The sequence below is a fragment of the Pelecanus crispus genome, chromosome 31, assembly GCF_030463565.1.
Source record: "Pelecanus crispus isolate bPelCri1 chromosome 31, bPelCri1.pri, whole genome shotgun sequence".
Taxonomy (NCBI): Eukaryota; Metazoa; Chordata; class Aves; order Pelecaniformes; family Pelecanidae; genus Pelecanus; species Pelecanus crispus.
In genome coordinates, this window is record NC_134673.1 from 662743 (window position 1) to 686185 (window position 23443).

The 23443-nt window shown below is 46.3% G+C and overlaps 1 protein-coding gene across 1 annotated transcript in view; it reads left to right on the forward strand.

Moving 5' to 3' along the window:
• The first annotated feature begins 9851 nt into the window (after positions 1–9851).
• Positions 9852–23443, forward strand: part of LOC142596360 (uncharacterized) — a 33423-nt gene continuing 19831 nt past the window's right edge. Inside the window, exons 1-11 of the mRNA XM_075725482.1 lie at positions 9852–9995; positions 10704–10797; positions 11004–11345; positions 12748–13011; positions 13639–13899; positions 15486–15539; positions 15688–15708; positions 16224–16244; positions 17386–17403; positions 18374–18394; positions 20766–21206. Of these exons, the coding sequence (XP_075581597.1) occupies positions 9852–9995; positions 10704–10797; positions 11004–11345; positions 12748–13011; positions 13639–13899; positions 15486–15539; positions 15688–15708; positions 16224–16244; positions 17386–17403; positions 18374–18394; positions 20766–21206 (1681 nt within the window). The remainder of the gene's footprint in view (positions 9996–10703; positions 10798–11003; positions 11346–12747; positions 13012–13638; positions 13900–15485; positions 15540–15687; positions 15709–16223; positions 16245–17385; positions 17404–18373; positions 18395–20765; positions 21207–23443) is intronic.

The following is a 23443-nucleotide window of genomic DNA, read 5'->3' on the forward strand; positions in this document are numbered from 1 at the left end:
ATTATCTGTGTCATGGCATATATAAGAAGTCTTATTGGTATATGCCTTTTTTAGACAAACAGAACAAGCCTGTATTTCTGGCACACAAAGAGGAAAGAAATTTGCTTTCATAAGTGGAAAAACATTTCAGAATGAGCACGTTGCAGTCCTCAAACCAACCCCATCCACCACAACAGTTTCAGCAAACTCTCTCTTTGGAGCAACCTAGCAAATAACAATGCAGATTTCAGTGACTAATCTCTTTAATAAAGGTTGCTAGCAGGTAGCATCTGATTCCAAATCAAGATCATAGATCTGATTTAGGCATTATCCACTCTTAAGCAAGCAGTAAATAAAAAGAAACTGAAATTATCTTTAACAAGCTCATTAGAACGGCACCCACAAATGGCAGTAATGTATTCCCGCTGATCCAGGCCAAAAAGAAGACTCTTAAATTCCAAACTGGAATCATTCCCTGGGGGCTGTAAATAGCAAACTGCCAGCTCAATGTTAATGCAAACCCCTTCAAAAACCTCATCATTCACAGTTCTCATTCAGCCAGATTTTAATTCCTTACCTGAATAACAAGATCAAAAGTGTCCATTTTAAATTCAGCATGGATTATGGGAGTGAGGAACCTTTGGCTTGTATTACCTGAGCATTCGTACTTTCTTTTTCCACATCTATGGAGGGGATAGACTTCACTGATTTCCCCACTGAAGCTTACAAGCATTAAACCCTGAACTTTCACCACAAGAAAATTTTTCATAGAATCACAGAATCATGGAATCGTTTAGGTTGGAAAAGACCATTAAGATCATCCAGTGCAACCATTAACCTACACTACCAAGGCCACACTAAACCAATCAAGGGTAGACTAGACTAAACCATGTCCCAGAGTGCCACATCTACCTGTTTTTTCTTCTGTTTTTTATTCTTCCCAAGGAGAATATTATGGGAGACGATGTCAAAACCGTCATCTATCATCCATCATCTATCAGCAGTCCTGGTTAACAGGGGAGGTCCCTGATGACTGGAGGCTTGCCAATGTGACGCCCATCTACAAGATGTGCCGGAAGGAGGACCCAGGGAACTACAGGCCTGTCAGCCTGACCTCGGTGCCGGGGAAGATTATGGAGAGGTTCATCTTGAGTGAACTCAACAGGCAAGCGCAGGTCAACCAGGGGATCAGGCCCAGCCAGCATGGGTTCATGAAAGGCAGATCCTGCTTGACCAAGCTGATCTCCTTTGATGACCTGGTGACCCGCCTGGTAGATGATGGAAAGGCTGTGGATGTCATTTACCTGGACTTTAGCAAAGCCTTTGACACCGTCTCTCAAATACAAGAAGGACATTGAGGTGCTGGAGCGTGTTCAGAACAGGGCAAGGAAGCTGGTGAAGGGTCTGGATCCCAGGCCTTATGGGGAGCGGCTGAGGGAACTGGTATTGTTTAGCCTGGAGAAGAGGAGGCTGAGGGGAGACCTGATCGCTCTCTACAACTCCCTGAAAGGAGGTTGTAGGGAGGTGGGTGTTGGTTTCTTCTCCCAAGTAGTTAGTGATAGGACGAGAGGAAATGGGCTCAAGCTGCACCAAGGGAGATTTAGGTTGAATATTAGAAAAAATTTCTTCACGGAAAGGGTGGTCAAGCATTGGAACAGGCTACCCAGAGAGGTGGTGGAGTCCCCATCCCTGGAAGTGTTCAAAAAACGGGCAGATGTGGCACTCTGGGACATGGTTTAGTCTAGTCTACCCTTGATTGGTTTAGTGTGGCCTTGGTAGTGTAGGTTAATGGTTGCACTGGATGATCTTAATGGTCTTTTCCAACCTAAATGATTCTATGATTCTATGATATCGGGGGTTGCCCCATCCCAGGTGCAGGACCTTGCACTTGGCCTTGTTGAACCTCATGAGGACCTCATAGGCCCACCTCTCCAGCTTGTCCAGGTCCCTCTGGATGACATCTCGTCCTCCTGGCATTTCAACTGCACCACTCAGCTTGGTGTTGCCTGCAAACTTGCTGAGGGTGCACTCGATCCCACTGTCTATGTCACTGATGCAGATGTTAAACAGCACCAGTCCCAGTACAGACCCCTGAGGGACTCCACTTGTCACCAGTCTCCGTGTGGACATCAAGCCATTGACCACGACCCTCTGGATGCGACCATCCATCCAATTCCTTATCCACCAAACAGTCCACCCATCAAAACTGTATCTCCCCAATGTAGAGAGAAGGGTGTTGTGGGAGACTGTGTCGAACGCTTTACAGAAATCCAAGTAGATGACATCTGTTGCTTTTCCCTTACCCACTGATGCAGTCACTCCTTCATAGAAAGCCACTGGCTTGGTCAGGCAGGACTTGCCCTTGGTGAAGCCATGCTGGCTGTCTCAAATCACCTCCCTGTCTTCCATGGGCTTGAGCATAGCTTCTAGGAGGATCTGTTCCATGATCTTCCCAGGCACAGAGGTGAGGCTGACAGGGCGGTACTTCCCAGGGTCCTCCTTTCTTCCCTTTTTAAAAATGGGCACAACATTCCCCTTCTTCCAGTCACCAGGGACTTCACCTGACTGCCATCACTTGTCAAATGTCATGGAGAGTGCCTTGGCAACTCCATCAGCCAGTTCCCTCAGGACTCTGGGATGCATCTCATCAGGTCCCACAGACTTATGTACATTGAGGTTCTTCAGGTGGTCTCAAACCTGATCTTCCCTTACAGTGGGAGAGGATTTACCCCTCTGCTCCCTGTCTTGCAGTCCATTGACTTGGGAGGGGTGAGGAGAGAGGTTGCCGGTGAAGACTGAGGCAAAGAAGTTGTCGAGCACCTCCGCTTTCTCCTCGCCTGTTGATACTAGGTCGCCATTCTTGTTCATCACAGGGGGGGTATGCTTTCTTTAACCTTCTTTTTCTGGTTGACATACCTGTAGAAGCCCTTCTTGTTATTCTTTACATCCCTTGCCAAATTCAGTTCCATCCTCGCCTTGGCCTTCCTGACCCCCTCCCTACACAACCAGGCAGCTTCCCTCTACTCTTCCCAGGACACCTGTCCCTGCTTCCACTGCCTGTGCAGTTCCCTCTTACTCTTTAGTTTGACCAGCAGGTCTCGACACAGCCATGCTGGTCTCTTCCCTTCCTTGCCTGGTTTCTTACACTTGGGGACTGATAACTCTTGTGCTCTATGGAAGGTGTCCTTAAAGATTTGCCAACTCTGTTCCGTTCCCCTGTCCCTGAGGACCGTCTCCCAGGGGGTCCTTCTGACTAACTCCTTGAAGAGTTGGAAGTTTGCTTTCCTAAAATTAAGTGTCCTGACTGCACTCCTCACTTTTCCCATGTCCCTCAGGAGCATGAACTCCACCAATGCGTGATCACTGCAGCCCAGGCTGCCTCCAGCCTTGACATCACCGATGAGCTCACTTGCATTGGTGATCATCAGGTCCAGTATCGCGTCCCCTCGGGTAGGGGTGTCTATTACCTGGCTTAGGAAGTTGTCATTTATGCATTGCCTACAGCTCGTGTTGCTTTTCCAGCAAATGTCAGGGTGGTTGAAGTCCAAAGCGCAAATCACGAAGTGTCCCAGAGCTGGAGGAAGAAGACTTCATCAGTAGGCTTTCCTTGGTCAGGCGGCCTGTAGTAGACACCTCAGTGCCCAAAAGTTAGATAACTACTTAGGTGAGCTAAATCACCTGCAGGTACACACAGGACCTACTCAAAACCAACATAACAAAAAAGTCAAAATATGTTCTTACCGAGTTCATTGTTGAGTTGATCTATCTCTGAAAGAGATGATGTTTAAATAGTAAAACACCATTTTCTTTCCTTTATATTTTTTAACCCAAATACATTGAATTTCCTATGTGTTCCACTGTGTTGTGTATAGCAAGAGCTAAGATAAAATAAAATTATCTGAGCTTCATAAAAACAACCAGATGTTCCCAGGCAGTCAGATTTGTTCTCTTCATTATGGTACCTTCCCTTAAGTTGGGAACAAAAAGACTGGCCAAGAAATTCACCTTGGTAAAATGAAGTACTTCCAATGACTGAACTAGGGAAAAAACAGAACTAGTCCTTTAACGAGGATGTGATTGAACGGCTTTAGCACACCAACCTGCAGATGGTTCTTAGGTTCTTAGTACTTATGTTGAAACAACTGAACCATGTCCAGATAATCTTAAACATAACTTTATAAAAGCTACAACTGATATTTCTCCATGGTACCATAAGGACTACTAACACATTTCAAAAAAGTTTACTGGATTTACTACATCTCTGGCTGTCCTGGTTTCAGCTGGGATAGAGTTAATTTTCTTCCTAGTAGCTGGCATAGTGCTGTGGTTTGGATTTAGGATGAGAAGAATGCTGATAACACTATGATGGTTTTAGTTGTTGTTAAGTACTGCTCGTGCCAGTCAAGGACTTTTCAGCTTCCCATGCTCTGCCAGGTGCACAAGAAACAGGGAGGGGGCACAGCCAGAATAGTTGATCCAAACTGACCAAAGGGCTATTCCATACCATGTGACATCATGCTCAGTATAGAAACTGGGGGGGTTGGCAGGGGGGCAGTGATCACTGCTCGGGAACTGTCTGGGTATCGGTCGGCGGGTGGTGAGCAATTGCATTGTGCATCACTTGCTTTATATATATATATATATATAAAATAATAATTATAATAATAATAATAATAATTATTATTATTATAAAAACTGTTCTTATGTCAACCCAGGAGTGTTTCTCACTCTTACTCTTCCGATTGTCTTCCCCATCCCATCGGGGTAGGGGGAGTGAGCGAGCGGCTGCGTCATGCTTATTTGCTGGCTGGGGCTAAACCACAACAACTATAATAAATATAACTCAAATAGAAAAAAAAGGAAGATCTTAATTTGATTTTGACCTAGCAAAGCATAATAAGCACTGCTTTGATGTGCACCACGTGTCCAGGTAGCTCATAGATTTGCTTCTCTCTTCCCCACCACACACTTTTTTACGATGTAGAATGGAACCTCTCACGAGTTATGGCCCATCCAAACTTCCCTAAGGATTTTCAGAGTTTTCACTGGTCATAGTAAATAAGACGACTAAAAATTTCTCCACACATACTTTCAAAGGAGGAGAAAATATTTCATGATTCAGAGGTGGCTGTTTTTCTTCACTGCTGGTAAAGGATCACCAGGACACTAAATGTGCTGGTCTGGGCTGGGATAGAGTGAAATTTCTTCACAGTAGCCTGTATGGGGCTGTGGTTTGGATTTGCGATGAAAACAGGGTTGATGACACAGGCATGTTTTCATTACTGCTGAGCAGTGCTTACACAGAGCCAAGGCCTTTTCTGCTTCTCACCCCACCCCACCAGCGAGTAGGCTGGGGGTGCACAAGAAGGTGGAAGGGGACACAGCTGGGAGAGCTGACCCCAACTGACCAAAGGGATATGCCCTACCATATGACATCATGCTCGGCATATAAAGCTGGGGCAAGAAGAAGGAAGGGGGGACATTCAGAGTTATGGCATTTGTCTTCCCAAGTTACCATTACACATGATAGAGCCCTGCTTTCCTGGAGATGGCTGAACACCTGCCTGCCGATGGGATGTAGTGAATGAATTCCTTATTTCTCTTCGCTTGTGTGTGCGACTTTTGCTTTACCTAGTAAGCTGTCTTTATCTCAGCCCATGAGTTTTCTCACTTTTACCCTGCTGATTCTCTCCCCCATCTTGCTGGCGGGGAGTGAGTGAGTGGCTGCGTGGTGCTTAGTTGCCAGCTGGGGTTAAACCACGACAGTAAATGATGTTAGAAACCTCACACTTAACCAGTTAATGACACATAGTATGAGTCCTACTTCTTTTATCTTTTTGCGGTATGATATAGTCCCTTCCTATAGCCATGAAGAATGTGAGCTTTTGACACATTTTTTTATTTGTTTTCATAATTTTCTCTTTTTTGAGCCTTCACACACCATCTTCAACACTTCCTCTGCTGCCAAGATAACTAGAGAAACTGTTTCTCTTTGGGCTTTGTATCATAGCTGAGTCTGATAGAGCTACAAGATCAAAGATACTTAGGATTCAAGGAAATAGGAAAGGAAAAATGGAAAATGGGAAAGGAAAGGGAAAATGGAAAAGGGAAGCGGAGGGAAGGGGAGGGAAGGGGAGGGACAACATATTGCAAAATGCATAGAAAAAAAAAAAAAAGCCATGAAAACAAAGAGCAAGGCTTGAAGTGCCTGCCAGGTACTCTTCCGAGACTGCAATGCCACAACCATAGCAAATGCAAAGACTGCAACAAACACCCTGGATAGGAAGAATAACACTGCACACTGAGCACAGCAGCTACAAGCAGGAGCAAAGAGAAGGATGAACAACAAAAATGAAAGTAATGCCACAGGAAAAAAAAGGCACAAAATGGAGAAGTGCAGTAAGGGATCTGTGCCCATTACAGGATACTGATGCTTGTCTGAGGCTTTCCAATGGGTCTGTACAACCACATCTCACTGTCAGAGCATGGATTTCTCTCCACTAAATCTGACCCTACATGACCCCAAAGCCAAATCTAACAGTAAGCACGGTTTCAGGATAGATAGATGTGAAGGTATGTTTGAGGTTTTTCTCTCGCTCCCAGGTAGCACTTCACCATGCACAAATACATAGAGCTCAGCAGAGATAATCACCAGATTATCCCCAGATTGTCCCCATTCAGGACAATGCCAAAAACATCTGGCAACCAACACAACACAACAGCACACAAAGCCTGCAGGAAACAGAGGGCTAGGGAAACATACCGAGCTCTTCCCTACAGAAGCAGCCAAATAAACCATTGCTTTGACAGAGAGAAACACAAACCTGGATTTCCTGAAACACAGCCGCTCCTTACAGAAATCTGCAGGCAGGTGCTTACATCTGTTGGTGATGCTCAGAAGGCTGCTGGGACCTCTGGACCCTGTCGGCCACTGCAATTCTGACCATAAAATCATAGAATCATAGAATCGTTTAGGTTGGAAAAGACCTTTAAGATCATCCAGTCCAACCATTAACCTAACACTACCAAGTCCACCACTAAACCAATTAAGGGTAGAGTAGCAATTTCATGTTTCCTGGCTTGGCGGCTGGATTATTTATAATGAAAGTAAAAACTAGGAATCATTAAGATTGGAAAGGACCTCTAAGATCATCAGTCCAATCATCAACCCAACACCACCATGCCTACTAAATGAACCCTTTTCTTTCCAAACATTACCTCTTAACCCTTGCAATGCAGTACAGTGAGAGTGAAAGAAAATGAGCCACATGAGTGGGCATGGTGATTTATACTATCTGTGGTCAAATACTCTATGATAAATAAAAAGAAATGTAAAGAGCCCGTAGAAAACTTCAGACAGCAGAAGCTTTCTATAATGCTGTGGAAAACACACTGCAAGAAACTAGTAGGGCTGGCTGATAAATTACAGTTAATCTAGAATCAGACTAGTCACTGGAAAAGGAATGACTGTTTCTCGGGATGGTCAAGTCTGATACCACCATGAGAAAAACAGACTCAGCTTGGGGAAAATTAATTTGATTTGCTGCTAGTTAGACTAGGTTTGGATAGTGAAAAACAGAGACAAAAATCTAAACCACCTTCCCCCCCTGCTCCTTTTTCCCAGGCTCATCTTCACTCCTTCACCTCCCCCCACCCCTGAGCGGTGCAGGGGGATGGAGGACAGGGCATCATGATCAGCCCATAATGGCTCCTCTCTGCCAGACCTTTCTCCTCACTCCTTTCCCCTGCTCCAGCGTGGGCTCTCTGTGGGCTGCAGTCCTTCAGACCAAACCTGCTCCCACAGGGGCTCTCCAGGGGCTGCAGTTTCCTCCAGGAAATACCCACCTGCTGCAGCATAGGGACCCCTGGGGCTGCAGTGTGGGCACCTGCCCCACCATGGCCCTCTCCACAGGCTGCAGGTGACCTTCTGCTCTGGCACCTGGAGCACCTCCTCCCCCTCCCTCTTCTCTGACCTTGGTGTCTGCAGAGTTCTTTCTCTCACATGTTTTCCTTACTGTTGTGCTGTGTTTTGCCCTGTCATAAACATGCCTTCCCAGAGGTGCCACCAGCTTCACTGATTGGCTCAGCTTTGCTCTGGGGTGGGTCCATTTTGCAGCTGCCTTGAATCAGCTCTGTCCCACATGAGGGCAGCCCCTCACTTTTTGCTACAGAGGCCACCCCTGCAGCCCCCCTGCTACCAAAACCTGCCCCCAGACACCCAATACACCCAGAAAACAAGTCTCTTCTATTTACCTGTCATCTTCTATGTACCTATTGTCTTCTATCAGACTTCTTGATTTTGTTTTTCACCAACAGGTGAAAGGCATTTCTTATTGTTATCCCATCAGTGCAGGATTGCTCCTCCTACTTCAGTGGCAGCTTGAGTCATCTGCTTCCTTCTTGTATTTTTTACAATCTCTAGCCAAGAGGCTCCTTCCAACAGGTAAGAGCACAAGACTTTTTTTAATGCTAGAAGGGATGCACAATGAAGATAGCAAAAGAATATATTCTAGATGTCTTTTTTGGCAGGTATGTTCTATTTGCTGCTTCACAAGGGATATCTGAGGAGTAATGAATGAGAAGGAATAAAGTGGAGGATATCTTAGCATTATTCAGGAAGGAGTATTTTAATAACTAAACCTGTCAGTGTTCATCCTAGCTGGTCAGGTGCTGTTCTGAGCTTTGTGCTGTAGCTTTAATTACTTTATCTCATTGAACTAATACTTTGTTGATATATAATGTTCTTCCAATGTGGTTGACTGAAAATGTTGCTTTCTCTGAGTTAGAATGGTAAATATCTATTAAAATGATCTTTGTAATATAGGTATAAGTATTTAGCATAGCAGGGAATTAAGGGTTGTGGAAGATGACCGCAGACATACAGGAAGCAGTGGCAGCCAGATACACGTTTTGCTGTTTTCATTCATTCAAAAAGTTGAATGGCTGAGACATAAAAGTTAATGCTCTGTCCTTCAAACAGACTGTTGAGGAAAGACGTTGTAAATGCCAACTGGTACTCAGAATGAGGGTAATTTGTGCTTTTGCATACGTAGCTGAGCTTTTGTGCCAAGCAGCTCAGTGTGACTCTGGGGTTCAGTAAGGCAAAGGGAGGGGGCTTCCCTGGGGATGCCTTATTGTCCTCTAACCTGCCTTTCAGGTGATTAGGGTGACGTGTGGTGTCTTCCTGCACTGCGCTTGCATTGCCTCTCTCTCATACTCTGTGCATTTAGAGTAAATGCTACACCCTTGCAAGTCATGGTGTGCTTCCCGGGTGCCTCCTTACCGCACTAACAGTTCCTCCAGTTTTATTGCCCCACCAAACAACTCTCTTTCTGCCCTTCAACAGTTCACCAACGTTTTCTGCTAAGGAAGGACAAGAGTACAAGTTTGTTGGGAGTTAAGAGAGATTGCAGGTGCAAGATAAGGCAGCCACAGAGCCAGGGAATGGGGTGCGCTGATTGATTCAGCCAGGCTGTGTGAGGGACTGTAAAAGAGAGAAGAGAGTGGCTGGTGGGAGTAAAGTCACAACTGACTGGGCACAGATAAGCTGCAGTGTTGCCCCTCTGTGGAATACATTGCTTTTCTCCAGCCTTCTGCGATGGGACCCTGGAATGGTTTCCAAGGAGACTGGGAGAACCAGAGCAGGCAGTTGCTCCCATTCTCTCTCATTCATACATGAGGGCCACACCTGCTCGTCTGTAATGAAGCAAAAGCAGGATTTTCTGTGATTCTCTGTCACATCATTGTCCAGGGTAGTGTTCTTGCCCAGGTGACACACTGCTGCAGAATCAAAGTAGGCTGGGAAGCATGAAGCATAGCCCAGTTTCCCAGGCACATCCAACAAGAGAGTCATTGCATGAGAGCCTAGTAATATGCGTACAGGGCTGGCAGCGGGCATCCTGGACTCCTGGCCTGCCATCCAAATCAGCTTGAAGTCAGATGTTCCTGTACCCAAGAATAGGGACTGTCAGGGAATGGGAATGGGCAGCTTTCCCTTCAGAGAAAGGAGCCAGGAGGTGTGGGTGACCCCACCAACATGACGCAGTCCCACAGGATCTGAAAACAGCAGGCAGAGCCAGGTGCTGTCTTTGTGGTTCTGTCTTTAGCAGGATTCATTCCCTTCTGTATCATTCCTCTTGGGAATTCTTTCTTTTCTTCACAGTGCATCATCCATTTCCCAGGGGAATAGAAGGAATTTAACTTGGCTGAAATGACATTTTTTAAGGATTTATGGAATAAGTGCTCAGGAAGGAATCTTGTAGTAGCCCTGTTCTTTGCTCTTCTAATATGTGTTTTAATTGGAATGTGGCTAAAGTGGCTTCCAGGTAAGAAACTCCCTGCCATATCCAGCTAGCCAGTTATGCTAAGATATCATACCTGCACTTCAGTTCATAGTCCCTAAAAGAACAAATGCGCTGTAGATCGTATGTGGTGTCTGATACCTCCCAGCCCAAGTCTGGGATAATATCAGCCATCTGGATGATGTGAGACACCCCACTCCAGCTCTGGAGTGTCAGCTATTTCAGGGAAGCGGCTTAGGAGTATTATCTTACTACACGCATGGGAGAGGCATGTTCAGTCATGGAGCCAGTGCCTGTGGAGAGCAAGAGCCTGTGCAAATGGGTTTGCAGGTTGTAAATTTGCAGAGTGTGTAGATCACTGCACAGATCTCCACTTCTCATGTGCAGTAACTTGCTCCTAGCTCATTGAGCTTTGGTTTGCAGTTCTCGAACCAGTGTACCTATTGTCCTCCTGAATACCTCCTGAATACGATACCCATGAGTATGCTGTGTGAGTATGCAACACAACTGAAATTTGGTAACTGTAAAGCATGTCTGTGCCCGGAGGAGGTGGTAGCAATAACTCAAGACCCTGTCCTCACTGTTGTAAGGGACTTTGAGACTTCAACCTAGAGCTCAGCTTTCTGTTTTGGATTCAGCTAACACATATGGCTTTCTTCCCTCTATGGAAAGATTATACTTGTGGGGATAATCAGTGTGTTTGCTCCCACCTCTTCCTTGCAGGTGAAGTGCCTATCACCATCAGCATTGAACCGTCGTTTGTCCTTGTTGGAGAGCAAGTGACTCTGTCCTGCCAGCTGACAGACAGCGTTCCCTCTAATACGAGTGTGCTTTGGTACAAAATGGAAAAGGGGAGGGACGCACCACTGTGCTTTTCCTCCAGCCTGGGTGGGGTGGTGGAGCAGTGCCAGGATGAAGAACAGCAGAGGATTGTGGGACACTGGCAGAGAAGATCACTTCTTCTGGTTATCCGGCACGTGCAGTCAGCCGATGAGGGGACGTATGTTTGTGCAGTGAACAGCAGTGTTGTCACACAGGAGGCTGCTGCTCACCTTGATGTTACAGGTAAGCAGGGAGATTTTCACAGTGAAATGCAACCTGCTATGACCATGCTGAGTTCAGTTCCCATTGTGACTCTGTGGCTCTGCCTATTCCTTGCTGGACAGCTGAGACTTTGTCATGGTTTAACCCCAGTAGGCAGCCCCATCACACAGCCGCTTGTTCACTCCCTGCCTTGGTGGGGTGGAGGAGAGGATCAGAAGAGTAAAAGTACAAAACTCATGGGCTGAGATAAAGACAGCTTAATAGGTAAAGCAAAAGCTGTGCAAGCAAGTAGAGCAAAAATGAGGAATTCATTCACTACCCATCAGAAAGCAGGCGTTCAGCCATCTCCAGGAAAGCAGGGCTCCACAGAATCATAGAATGCTTTGGGTTGGAAGGGACCTTTAGAGGTCATCTAGCCCAACCCCCATGCAATGAGCAGGGAACATCACGTGTAACAATTACTTGGGGAAATGGGGAAACATGCAGACGTGCAGGAAGTAGCTGGAAAGACTTGCTTCAATTCTGAACATCTAAAAGCTGGGCACCGAGGGGGACAGGGCGTGGCTTGTCATGTGGGAAATAGTGTGACAGGGAACTGCATTAAGATGCTGAATATCCCTATATGCACAACCTATAGTTGGTTTTCTATTCTGGGATTATGAATGTTCAGCTTCTCCAGCTAGGGCTGTCTTGCTTTGTAAAATGAAAAAACAGTTGCTCAGAGCTATTAGGGAAGGTATTTGCTGATGTGTGGTACACATAATGATATGGTAAAGGCCCCTTTTCCCTCCTCATTAGAAATCCCCCATCTTGGAAGACCTGTCCCAAATGCAAACCTGAAAGCACGTCCCAAAAGCACCTTATCAGATCTGATCTGTTGGACAAGTCACAATCTGGAACTTAGTTTGAGTGCATGGAAACATCTAGTACCCTCAAATCTGGCATCAGTCTATTCCGCAGATCAATGGCATGTTTGAAGGCCCTTTTCATTTCTCTTCTTTTGAACCTGCCATGTGCTAGGCTTACTTGATGCCTCCTGTTTTGGTGTTGGACAAGGCAGGGAACAATTCCTTGCTCTTCTTCCTCCCCACACCATTCCTTTTTTTATGGACCTGTATCATATCCCCCACAGTCATGTGGAGAGCGATCATCTGTTTTGTAAACTCCCAGATGCTCTTCCTGACCTTTGATCATCCAGGATGACTGGGGTTCACTATATCTCTGTGGTAAGATGCCCTAGTACTCACCATTGTTGGAGTCCAGGTAAATGGCCCTTTTGATCTGGCCAGGTGTGGTTCTTTTTATGAGCTGTGAATTTTCAGAGCCAACATACTGAGGCTTTCTGGGTTTTGTTGGTTTATTTTGTTGTTGTTGTTTTGCAGTAACTCTAAATTTATTTCATCCTCATTGCACTATGTTACAGCAATTGGGTATAAACCGACGTTCGACAAGAATCTGCAAGAGGACAATATGTGTCGCTACACATGTAGGTCAAAACAATGGTACCCAAAGCCTGAAGTCATTTGGACGAACTACGGAGGAGACACAGTAAATGTGGAGGCCAAGACCAATGTAACCTGGAGTGAGAGAGACCATTTCATGGTGCAAAGCACCATCACAGTGCCTTGTGACAATGTAGATGTGGTGTGTGTAGTCAAACTCATCAAATCCAACATAAGCCGATCAGGTATGTTACATTTTTACACCTGCATCTCCATTATTGCTAGAAGAGCTGAAATTGGACAGGTGTCAGCACCTTCCCTGAAGCCCCAAGCATCCTGCAGAATCTAACCCTTCAGGAGAAATCCTTGCTGTTGGGCGATGGAGGTTTGGGTTGGCCTTGTGGCATCTTCAGGGGAACACCATGAAACAATGACCCAGGAAAGTGCTGAGAGTGATCTTCTCACTGCTCTGCCTCTTTGGGCCAAGTTCAGCCATAGCTTAAGGGGGCTCATACCTTTCCCTTATTTTTAACAGTCTGAACCAGAGTATTGTTCTCTCTTTAGCATCACTTCTGGTTTTTACCTTCTCACCTGAAGCAACAGGCTGTACCACTTACAGGTTGGGAAGAACTTCTTGTATGCAGTCCTGTCTGTTTTCATTTATTTCAGCAGTTTCACTCTTACACATAGAAAGCTCATACAACTCTTTCAGGTCTGGAATTATTAAAAATGAAATGCTCAAAAGCCAGATGGTTTTGATTAGAGATGAAACAACAACAAAAGTGCAGGTGTTCTGTGAGATGGCTCTCATGGCGTACTTGGTATTTCTGTGTTGTGTCAGATGTGGTGGTGTTAAATTGCTTCTGTTACAGGTTCCCTGAATGAAATTATTGCACCACAGTCAAGCACTTGTACATACAAGGGCACAATAAGAGGTTCCTATGAAAAGCCGGAAGTGATGTGGGTGAATCACCAAGGAGAAGATCTATCTTCTCTGGCCCAGACAAGCATTCTACAGGAGATGGACAATATTTTTGCAATAGAAAGCTCCATTGAGATACCCTGTAGGCAACCACCACCTTCGTTTGTGACCACTGATAGGGAACACAGTCCACAGATTGCTCAACAGTCAGGTATGCAGCAATTAAGACTTATATTGTCTACTTTGGCATTCTCCAAGCAAGCAAAGCTACTCTCTCTTTGCTCGGATACTGCATCATCCTCCACCAATAAGAAGGCTGGGCCTAATGCTGTGAATTATTTCACTTAATTTCCCACAACGCTCAAGAGTTGAATCCATTTGGGAGCATCACAAAATTCACAACTGGCCCATGCTGATCGAGGAGAAAGGCCAGGATGCAAAGTATAGAATTGCAAGAGTACTACTTTTACTCATGTGCATGAGGTGACCCGGCCAAACTGGGAAACCCGAATGTGGTTTTACACATGGTTCTTATACCTTTCAAGTGTTCAGTTACAACATGATTTGACTAATTACTACTTAACACACACACACACTCTACTCTTTGCAAAGAAATGATAATTCCGTGGTGTCATCATCCATCTGCTTCTTTGTTGATCTAGATGTCCCTGGACTTGATCTTGCTCCAGTTACTTATCTATGACACCAGATAATGGAGGGTTTCATAGAGGCGTTAGAGGGGCTGGGATGCTGGCATTATCTCAGTAGTCTAGGGGTATCCTTTTATCTTTCATGGACAGCTTCAAGATTCTGAGAAACAAAGGTCCTTATCTCCAGGTGAGGCTGTCCTCCTCCTTGCAATGAACTAGGCTCCTTCAGTCCTGCTTACTTAAGCATGACTATCCAGTGTACAATGGGAACTACATCTACCTAAAGAAAGTTGATACAATTTCATACTATAAAGACTAACGGGTACAATAGTTAGAGAAAGAGATTTTGCCTAAGAAGAGTCTATTGCTCAATATTTTGAGGAAGCCAATGCATCTGCAGTCACAGCATCTCACTGCCAGGACTGTGGCTGAAATGGGAAGAGCATCTGTTGACCCCAGGGAAGCCAGAAAGGCAGTGGGCTCCTGAGCTAAGTCCACACTAGCCTGTTTCCCAGCATGAACCTCTATTTTTCAATGCTGGCAGAGAAGTTTTTCTGGCAGACCTTCAGACTGTCAGCTGCTGAGATTTGTACCAGTAAGGAAAGACATGGGCATTAGGCTGTTAGAGGGTTATTCTGCCAGAAAGGTGGTGTTGAGCAGCAAGGCTAAGGCTGAAGGATTCCTCTGAAATGTCTTCTCAGTGATCGAAGGTCAACTTGGCTTAAACTAAAGTATTTTCATGGTATCACTTTGAACAATATTTCTGGCTTCAGAGATAGTGGTCTCCTGAATAAAAATAGAGACCAATTACAAAGACTACAAATAGTAAAAAACTTCCCAAGGGGAAAAAAAAAGAAAACCCCATACTTCCCAGTTTATCTCAGATCTGGTTTTGAGTGCATATATGTGGAAAACTCACGGACACAAGGCAGTGAATTTAAAATGCAGCTACCAGGTTCTCATTTCAGCTTTCTTTAAGGCTTTTTGTGTTCCTCATCATATTTCTAGATCAGTGACTTTTGGCTGAAAGTATTCTGCCAACCATGTCCATGTAGTGCAGATTATGTGACCCTATAACCACTCTGCATACATTTGTGTTATACTGCAGAGAAATTTATGTAACTTTTTTATTCTATTTATTTTTCAGAAAACAATAACTGGTCCTGGATTATCTACTATCTTCTTCTCATCATTTTACCAGGTAACCTATTTCCCCACAGCCCAATTGTTTTTGGCATTGAAGAACCCCCCCCAGGGCCAGTTGTGGGCTTGCTTTTAATCTTTCTTTTTGTGGGGGGTCTCCCAATAGCTGCTGTAGAGTTACTATTGATGCTGTCTTTGCCTTTCAGCATACCTTCAGAGGCAAAATGGTAAGTGTGGATGTTCAGGCAAAAATCGCAGTTGGAGGCCCGTGAGGATTAACTGCAAGGAGGGTGAACCATCCCCCATGCCAGAGGAGTTTTTCATGCCTGCCTGGGGTGGGTGATTGGTCCCAGAGTGGAATGGCTTGCAAGGACCTTGTGGGTCTTGCCCTGATTTGATGTTGTCCTCTCCTGTGACCATGGTGACTTGGCAGAGGAACTGCATGCAAGGAATGGTGAATATTTCTGCTTGCCAACATGGCTTCCCCACTGGGAGAGAGGCCTCAGGGTGGTCGAGTAGGGACACTCCAGCAATGCCAACTGCTCCCCGAGGGCCACGTTGAGTGAGCCTGCCAGTGCCCAAGGCTCCAGATGGCAGCTGGTGCTCCCTGGCTTGGCCTTTGCAAAGGCCGTGCTCCATGGCCAGCTGTGGGCTTGCTTTTTGCTCTTCCTTTTTTTTTGGGAGGGGGGTGTCTCCCAATAGCCACTGTGGAGTTACTATTCATGGTGTCTTTGCCTTTCAGCACAGCTGCGGAAGCAAAATGGTAAGTGTGGATGAAGAGGGTTCAGAGTCGTTGCCTGCCCATGGTGTGAGCTCCGGAGTGGAGACTTGCTAGTGCAATGCTTGTCCTATTCCTGGGTCCTTGGCTGTTTTGGTGGCCCAGCGTGCATTTGGAAGGGCTGATGGGATTTTTCCATGACTGGCGGGCCCTCATGCTGACTAGTCTCTATTGTGAAGGCTCTTGCCATTAGTCAAGGGGAGAAGTGGTAGCCTGAGAGAGAGAGAGAATCCATCCCTGGGGAGAGGGAATAGCGTCCCCTGGGAAGTAGGAAACTTGCAGGCTGAATTCCCTGTGTTGAGCGCCATAAAGACTGGGCAGGGAGGTTGTGGTGGGGGTACTCTAGCTTGTGGCTTGGCGGGTGCTGGTTGAGGTGAGGTGCCATGTCCCTCGGCACCTGACACTCCAGTGAGGGCATGTGGCCATGATGTTACTGCAGGTGACAGTGGTACAGGCTGTGTGTGCCAGGCAGGGGCATTGCCATGAGGTGTGGGGAGTGGGTGGGATCCTGGTGGGTCTCCACCTAGCACAGGGGCTGGATGCAGCTGTGCCCAGAGCCAAGGGAGCCGCTGTCCCCACTGCTGGCGTCAGCTCCTGCCTGGGCAGCCCTGATTGCTCTCCCTTCTCCCTACCCATCATTTGCAGAGGAACTCCAGTCACAACAAAAGAGGGCAGGACGTGACGCAGAGAAGGGTGAGTCCAAGCAGCGCGCTGCAGCCACGGCTCAGTGCCCAGGGGAGCCCTGGCTGGGTGCAGGTGTTTGTGAAGGTCTAGTCGGCCTTGCTGAAGACTTTGCGTGCTGTGCCAAGAAGGGCCGCGGTGGGAGTGGTGCAGCACGGGCAGCCAGGCAGGGAGTATGGGCTGGGTGTGGCTCCAAAGAGTCCCAGGAGCCCAGTACGCCTGTTCCCTGAGACAGGGATGTGCTGTGCCCCTGTCCTCCCTGGTTTCTGGTTGAGGACTCCTGGGGCAAGACTTCCTTGCACATCCCAAAGGCAATGGTGCTACAGGACACGAGGGCTTCGCTGCTCCTGTCACTGCCATGGTCCCCGGTGGGTGATTTTGCCCCGTCTTCCTTGGAGTTCTGGTGCTAAGCAAGGTGTTTGTTCTTCCGTCTCTTTTCTTACAGAAATGCAGAAGGAGATTGGTGAGTGTTGCTGTCTCCCTGGGGGCTGTGTGTGCAAGCAGATGGTGGGGTGTGGTGGCAGGCTGGGACAGTGGTGGGCAAGTCAGCCGTGAGCCCATGAGATAGCCAGGAGAGCCCGCAGTGTGAGCGTGAGAGGTGTGCGGAATGCTGAGAGACAGCTGGCTTGGAGGCAATCTGTGCCCACTTGGTCTCTGCTTTCTTGCAGCAGCTGTCCCCGGGGAAAGGGCCTCTAGTGGCAGCCATGGCCCTTGCCACAAGTGAGGTTTGGGGTTGCCATGGCGAGGGTCTGGTGGTGTCCAGGCTGGTGGAGGCTTTGGTGCAGGCAGGAGCCATGAGGGCAGGAGGTGTTGAGGGAAGAGTGTGGTGTGGCGGGTGGGGTGGAGAGCCTAGGTCCGTGAGCAGCCCTGGCTTCTGGTCAGGAAGTGGGTGTTTGTGGCTGGTGGCAAGAATGACCAAGGTGGAGGCCCATGAGGGTTAACTCCAAGGAGGGTGAACCATCCCCCATGCCAGAGGAGTTTGTCCTGCCTGCCTGGGGTGGGTGGTCCCAGGGTGGGCTGGCTTGCACGGTCCTTGCATTGTGGATCTTGCCCTGACTTGATGTCTTCTTGTCCTATGACCATGGTGACTTGGCAGAGGAACTTTGCACAAGGAACGGTGAGTCTTTCTGCCTGGCTACATGCTTTCCGTGCTGGCATAGGGGCCTCAGGGTGGTCGAGTAGGGACACTCCAGCAATGCCAACTGCTCCCCAAGGGCCACGCTGAGCAAGCCTGCCAGTGCCCAAGGCTCCACTGTGTGAGCTCAGTAATGACATTTGGGTTTTCCATGGTTGTCCTTTTCCTGGGGTTCTTGATGGTTATTCTCACCCAGCATCCATTTGGCAGGCCTGGTGCGATGCTCTTGTGACTGGGCTCCTCCTGTGCTCCTTTGAGTCAGTGTTCTAAGCAAAGTGTTCCCTCTCTCTTCTTGCAGAGAACCAGAAGGAAGAGATTGGTGAGTCTCCCTGTCTCCCTGAGGCCGTGCATGCCAGCTATTTGTGAGGTTTAGGGGTCTTCGTAAGGTGTTGCTTGTGTTGTTCTGGCTGGTGGAGGCTTTGGTGTTGGTAGGAAAGTAAGGGAGGGGTATTTTGGGGGAAGGCCATGATGGGACTGACAGAGCTGGAGAGCCTGTGCCACCAATCAGCTGTGGGACCTGGTGGGAAAGTGGTGATGATGGGGTATTGAAGAGCTCCCTGCCAGAGGTGGAAGCAGGTGAGATGTAGCTCCAAGGAGCATGAGTCTTCTGCCATGCCATTGTTTCTGTTGCTTCCATGAGCAGAATGTCCCAGAGTGGACTGATTTGTAAGTCGCTGTTCTTGCCCTGACTTGGTGCTGCCTTCTCTTGCTGCCCATGGTAACTTGGCAGAGAAAGTGCATCCAAAGGATAGTTAGTCTTTGTGGTTGCCTACAAGCTTTCGTGCTTAGTGTCATTGAAAGTTTTATATGCTTTGCTGTCCACATTCCTTGGAAATATGTCACCCGAATCTTCAGGAAGCTGTTTCTGTTATGAAGGCAAACCTAATCCATGGGAATAACTCACAGTAGCTCAAATGGTCCTGTTTATAAATGCTGTACTCTTCCCATGCCCTCTAGTTACCTCCAGTTTTAACAACCTGGCTATAATTTTATGTCTGTTGCCCTCTGATGTGCAAAACATTATCTCACATCACTTGTGCCTCAGCCTTTCCAGTTGGAAAAGGTCCTCCTTGTATACATAGGAAGAACAAGAGCTCCTTTAGGAGATATGAATGTCATGTAGATCTGACTGCATGGAAATCTGTGGTGACTTCAGAAATAGTGGGTTAAAATATGACATTTCAGGATATGGCTGAACTTTGGTGTTAATGGAGTTGTCTGTATCCAGGGTCATCCTGTAGTGCTCCCAAGTACTGATGTCTAATCTATAGCAATGTTTTCTTTCTGTGCATTTATCTTGTTTGCAGCGGATTGGAGGAAAGAAATCAGTAATTCTTGTCTCTTAAGTCTCTCAAACCTAGTGGAAGGGAAGGTGTGAAGAAAAGAAGGGATGGTTCTTGTTTTAAAGGACAATGAATGGATTTAGAGCATGTAACTTGACCTCCTGGGGTTTCAAAGCCTTTCCTGTATGCGGTTCCTGCTGCACCTCACACCTGTCTGTTCACACGCTCAGACATTCAGCTACAACTTGATATTTTTCACATACAGATGCCTGCCTTGGAGCTAATCCTTTAAGCTCACATCTCAGGACTTCATGATCCTACCTGCCTGGTGATCTTATCATCTCTCGCACATAAAAGCACAGGCTCAGCTGATTCTGCCCTGGCAAATATTTAATTTTACTCGTATCTCTCAACTTCTCAGCAGCTTGGTTTGTATAGTAGACTCTCAGCCTGCCACATCTTCTCCACTCTCCTTCCCTGCCCCGCCACTGTTGCACAAAGCTGTCACAGTTGCATGGACCCAGAAACTCACTGGAAAGAGCATTCCCTCCTTCCTTTGGAGGATTAGGGAAAATTCACCCAGCCTGTTCCTTTGTATCCACCCCCACCTGAGAAATTCACAACATGTGGCTGAAACTTATTTCCCTGAGTGTCACAAAGGGGACCGTCTCTTTCTGTGTCCCTGGAAATGCTGGGGTGCTGACCAGGGACCTCACAGGGATTGAAATGTGGAGTGTGGCTGGCAGGGCATCCATGTAAAATGCTGGCAAGGCAGCAAACTGGGACCTGAGAGCGGAAGCAGTTCCCAAGCAGGAAACTCATCGCAGGTTCAGATCCTTCTTCATCCCTCGCAGGTAATCACAGGGCTTGAGAGAGCAAGGGGGAATTTGAGTATCAGTTGACCTGCATGGTTTAACCTTAGACTCAGTCTGAGATTTCCCACCTTGGAGTTGGAAAAGTTTTTCAGTCAATGTTTGGAGTTTGCTGCTTCTTAACTTCTTTTTTCTTTTTTTTTTTTTTCTCTCCCCCCAATTGCTTTCAGAATTCAGAAAGGCTCGTGGCAATGCAGGTAAAATAATGTATTTACTTGTGTCTGTACTCAATGGCTTAAAATCTGTGAATACTACAGAAGCAGTGCTGAGCATGGACTGCATTGTGAGTCTACAAATGCCTTTTATTCCAGTGATATGGAGATATTTCACTTGGCAGTGAAGCATTTGAAAGTTAAAGTGTAATTTTCATGTCTGAGTGCAGTCCTCGTCCACTGCAGGCTTAGAGGTCTTTCTAGGCCTGTTGTAGGGAGATTTTCAGAATGAAATGCAGTGCAGTACAGTTGCGCACAGTTCCCTTCTTGCATATTTGCTTTAGAGGCGTGTTCATAAAGCCCCAAATATCTCTCTGTTGTAGATGACATCAAGCTTGATGGCGACACAGCGCATCCAAATTTGTCTATTGCTGCCGACAAGAAGAGTTTTATGCATAAATCACAGGCCCAGAAAGTGACTCAAAATGAAGGGCGTTTTGATTCATCTGTCTGTGTGCTGGGCTCAGAAGGTTTCTCCTCTGGGAAGCATTACTGGGAGGTGGATGTTGAAAAAAGCAATGACTGGGACCTGGGAGTAGCCAGAAAATCCGCTCCGAGGAAAGGAATAATATCTCTGTCACCTAAAGAAGGATTCTGGGCTCTGGGCTTCAGTTCTAAACGTTACTGGGCAAGAACTGATCCATGGGCACGGTTAGAGGTGCAGAAAAGTCCCAGGAAAGTTGGAGTTTACCTTAACTGTGAAGAGAAAATGCTGGCTTTTTTCAACGTTACTGACATGTCCGTGATGTTCACGTTTAAAGACTGTGCATTCTCAGAAGAAGTTTATCCATTCTTTAAAAACTCCCATGAAGAATCGACCATGAGAATTTGTTCAGTTAAAAAGAAGTATTTTTTTTTAAATGTGGTAATTTTGTTGTGGCATGAAAGATCATATTATTTTCTTAGAGAAATTTAAGGCTTAATTGCAGTTTGTGCGTTTCACGTTCTTGATCCCATTCTGTATTATGCCTAGTTCAATACTTTGCTTCAAGGATTTTCCTTTCCCCCAGCCTTTTCTGTGTGTATTTTGCCCAATACTGGCAGCGTGCAGGCAGGAGTGAGCTGTCCCAAGCCAGGATTTGATAAACGATCTCTTTATCTCAGGAAGAATTTCTGTGGAGTCTTTTTTCTGAAAATAATTTCAGTCCTTACGAGGCATTTCAGCGATCATCATTCTCTGAGGTTTTGATCATCTGGACTGCTGCTTATGTACAAAGCCCAGCTTCACATCAAATTCAAATACACACACCCCAACAAATGCACAGCACCCCGTGAAGGTAATCTCTCTCCATCACTCTTCTGGGTGGAATTCTCAGAGTTTTGGAGCAAAAGGAAAAAAAAAAAACCAAACCCAGAGTAATTTAAAACATAGTAATGTATCTACACTTCACTTCTTGGGTGGAGAACATGCCACCTGTGCTCAAAGAGTCTGAGAGACAACAACTTCATGCAGCGCTACACACCTGTCTGTCATGCTTTGAACGCTTGTGGTAGAGTAATGTGCTCTTCTAGTGCATAAGTAGCCCCGACAGAGCTGTCTGCTCCACAAGGTCTTCTGAATCCTAACCTTTTGCTAGGTGAAATGTGGCTTATTTGCCTAAATGTAGACACCTGTTGTTCTTTAAGATTCTTCAGGGCATCCAACACGCCTACATGTCGCTGGTCATACAAGGGCTGTGGGAGATGTGCACCTTTCTGAGGTGGCAGCTGGAGACCTCCTGAGACAGAAATGACAGTGGATGCTGAAGGATTCTTGTTTCCAGGCTGTCATGGTTATTTTCTGGGAACAGTCCTTTTTTCCAGAGAATTTAAGCTTACCACCTTTTGTCCTGTGCATCATGGAGGTGGAAGATAACTTATTCCTTTGTTTTTGCATCAGTGATCTCGGGGTTATAGCTACATTCATACAGGAGTGTAGACCTCGGTGGAGCCTGATTCAATACCCACCTTGTTTTTTAATGAGTGTCACGGGTAAAATTTGAGTCAATTTTTAAGCAGGATTTGACTTTGTGATTTAGCCCCAGCCAGCAACTAAGCACCACGCAGCTGCTTGCTCACTCCCCCTACCCTGGTGGGATGGGGAGACAATTGGAAGAGTAAGAGTGAGAAAAACCACTCCTGGGTTGAGATAGAACAGTTTAATAATTGAAATAAAGTAAGATACTAATGATAATAATATAATAATAATTATAATACTACTACTAAAAATAATAATGTACAAAGGAAGTGATGCACAATGCAATTGCTCACCACCCGCTGACCGATACCCAGACAGTTCCCGAGCAGTGATTGCTGCTCCCCGACCAACTCCCCCCCCAGTTTCTATACTGAGCATGACGTCACATGGTATGGAATAGCCCTTGGGTCAGTTTGGATCAACTCTTCTGGCTGTGCCCCCTCCCAGTTTCTTGTGCGCCTGGCAGAGCATGGGAAGCTGAAAAGTCCTTGACTGGCATAAACAGTACTTAGCAACAACTAAAAACATCAGTGTGTTATCAACATTCCAAACCACAGCACTGTGCCTGCTACTAGGAAGAAAACTAACTCTATCCCAGCTGAAACCAGGACAGTATCCACCCCTTATTCTATACCATCTACGTCATGCACAGGGCCTCCCCTTTCCAATGTGTTCTAATTAATCACCACCGGTTTCCCTATCTTGATATATACACACAGATGTCATTCCCTTCATCTATGGCCCATCCCTCTAAAATGTCCATTGAGTTCATTTTGCCCATGACTTTGGGTTCCATCTGTCATCACAGTCTTTCAGAGCAGGAGAGGTGGTGTGCGGTGTTGGATTGTTGCATGCTGAAGCCAGTTCTCATTCCAACATGGTTTCATCAAAGTTCATTTTTATTAAGCTGGGCAATTCTTGCTGTAATATCATTGATGTGGCATATAGCAACCATAACATGCAGTATTATATACCTAACATTAACCTACCATATTATTATATTAACAGTATACTATATTATTACATTAACATACAGTTAAGAGA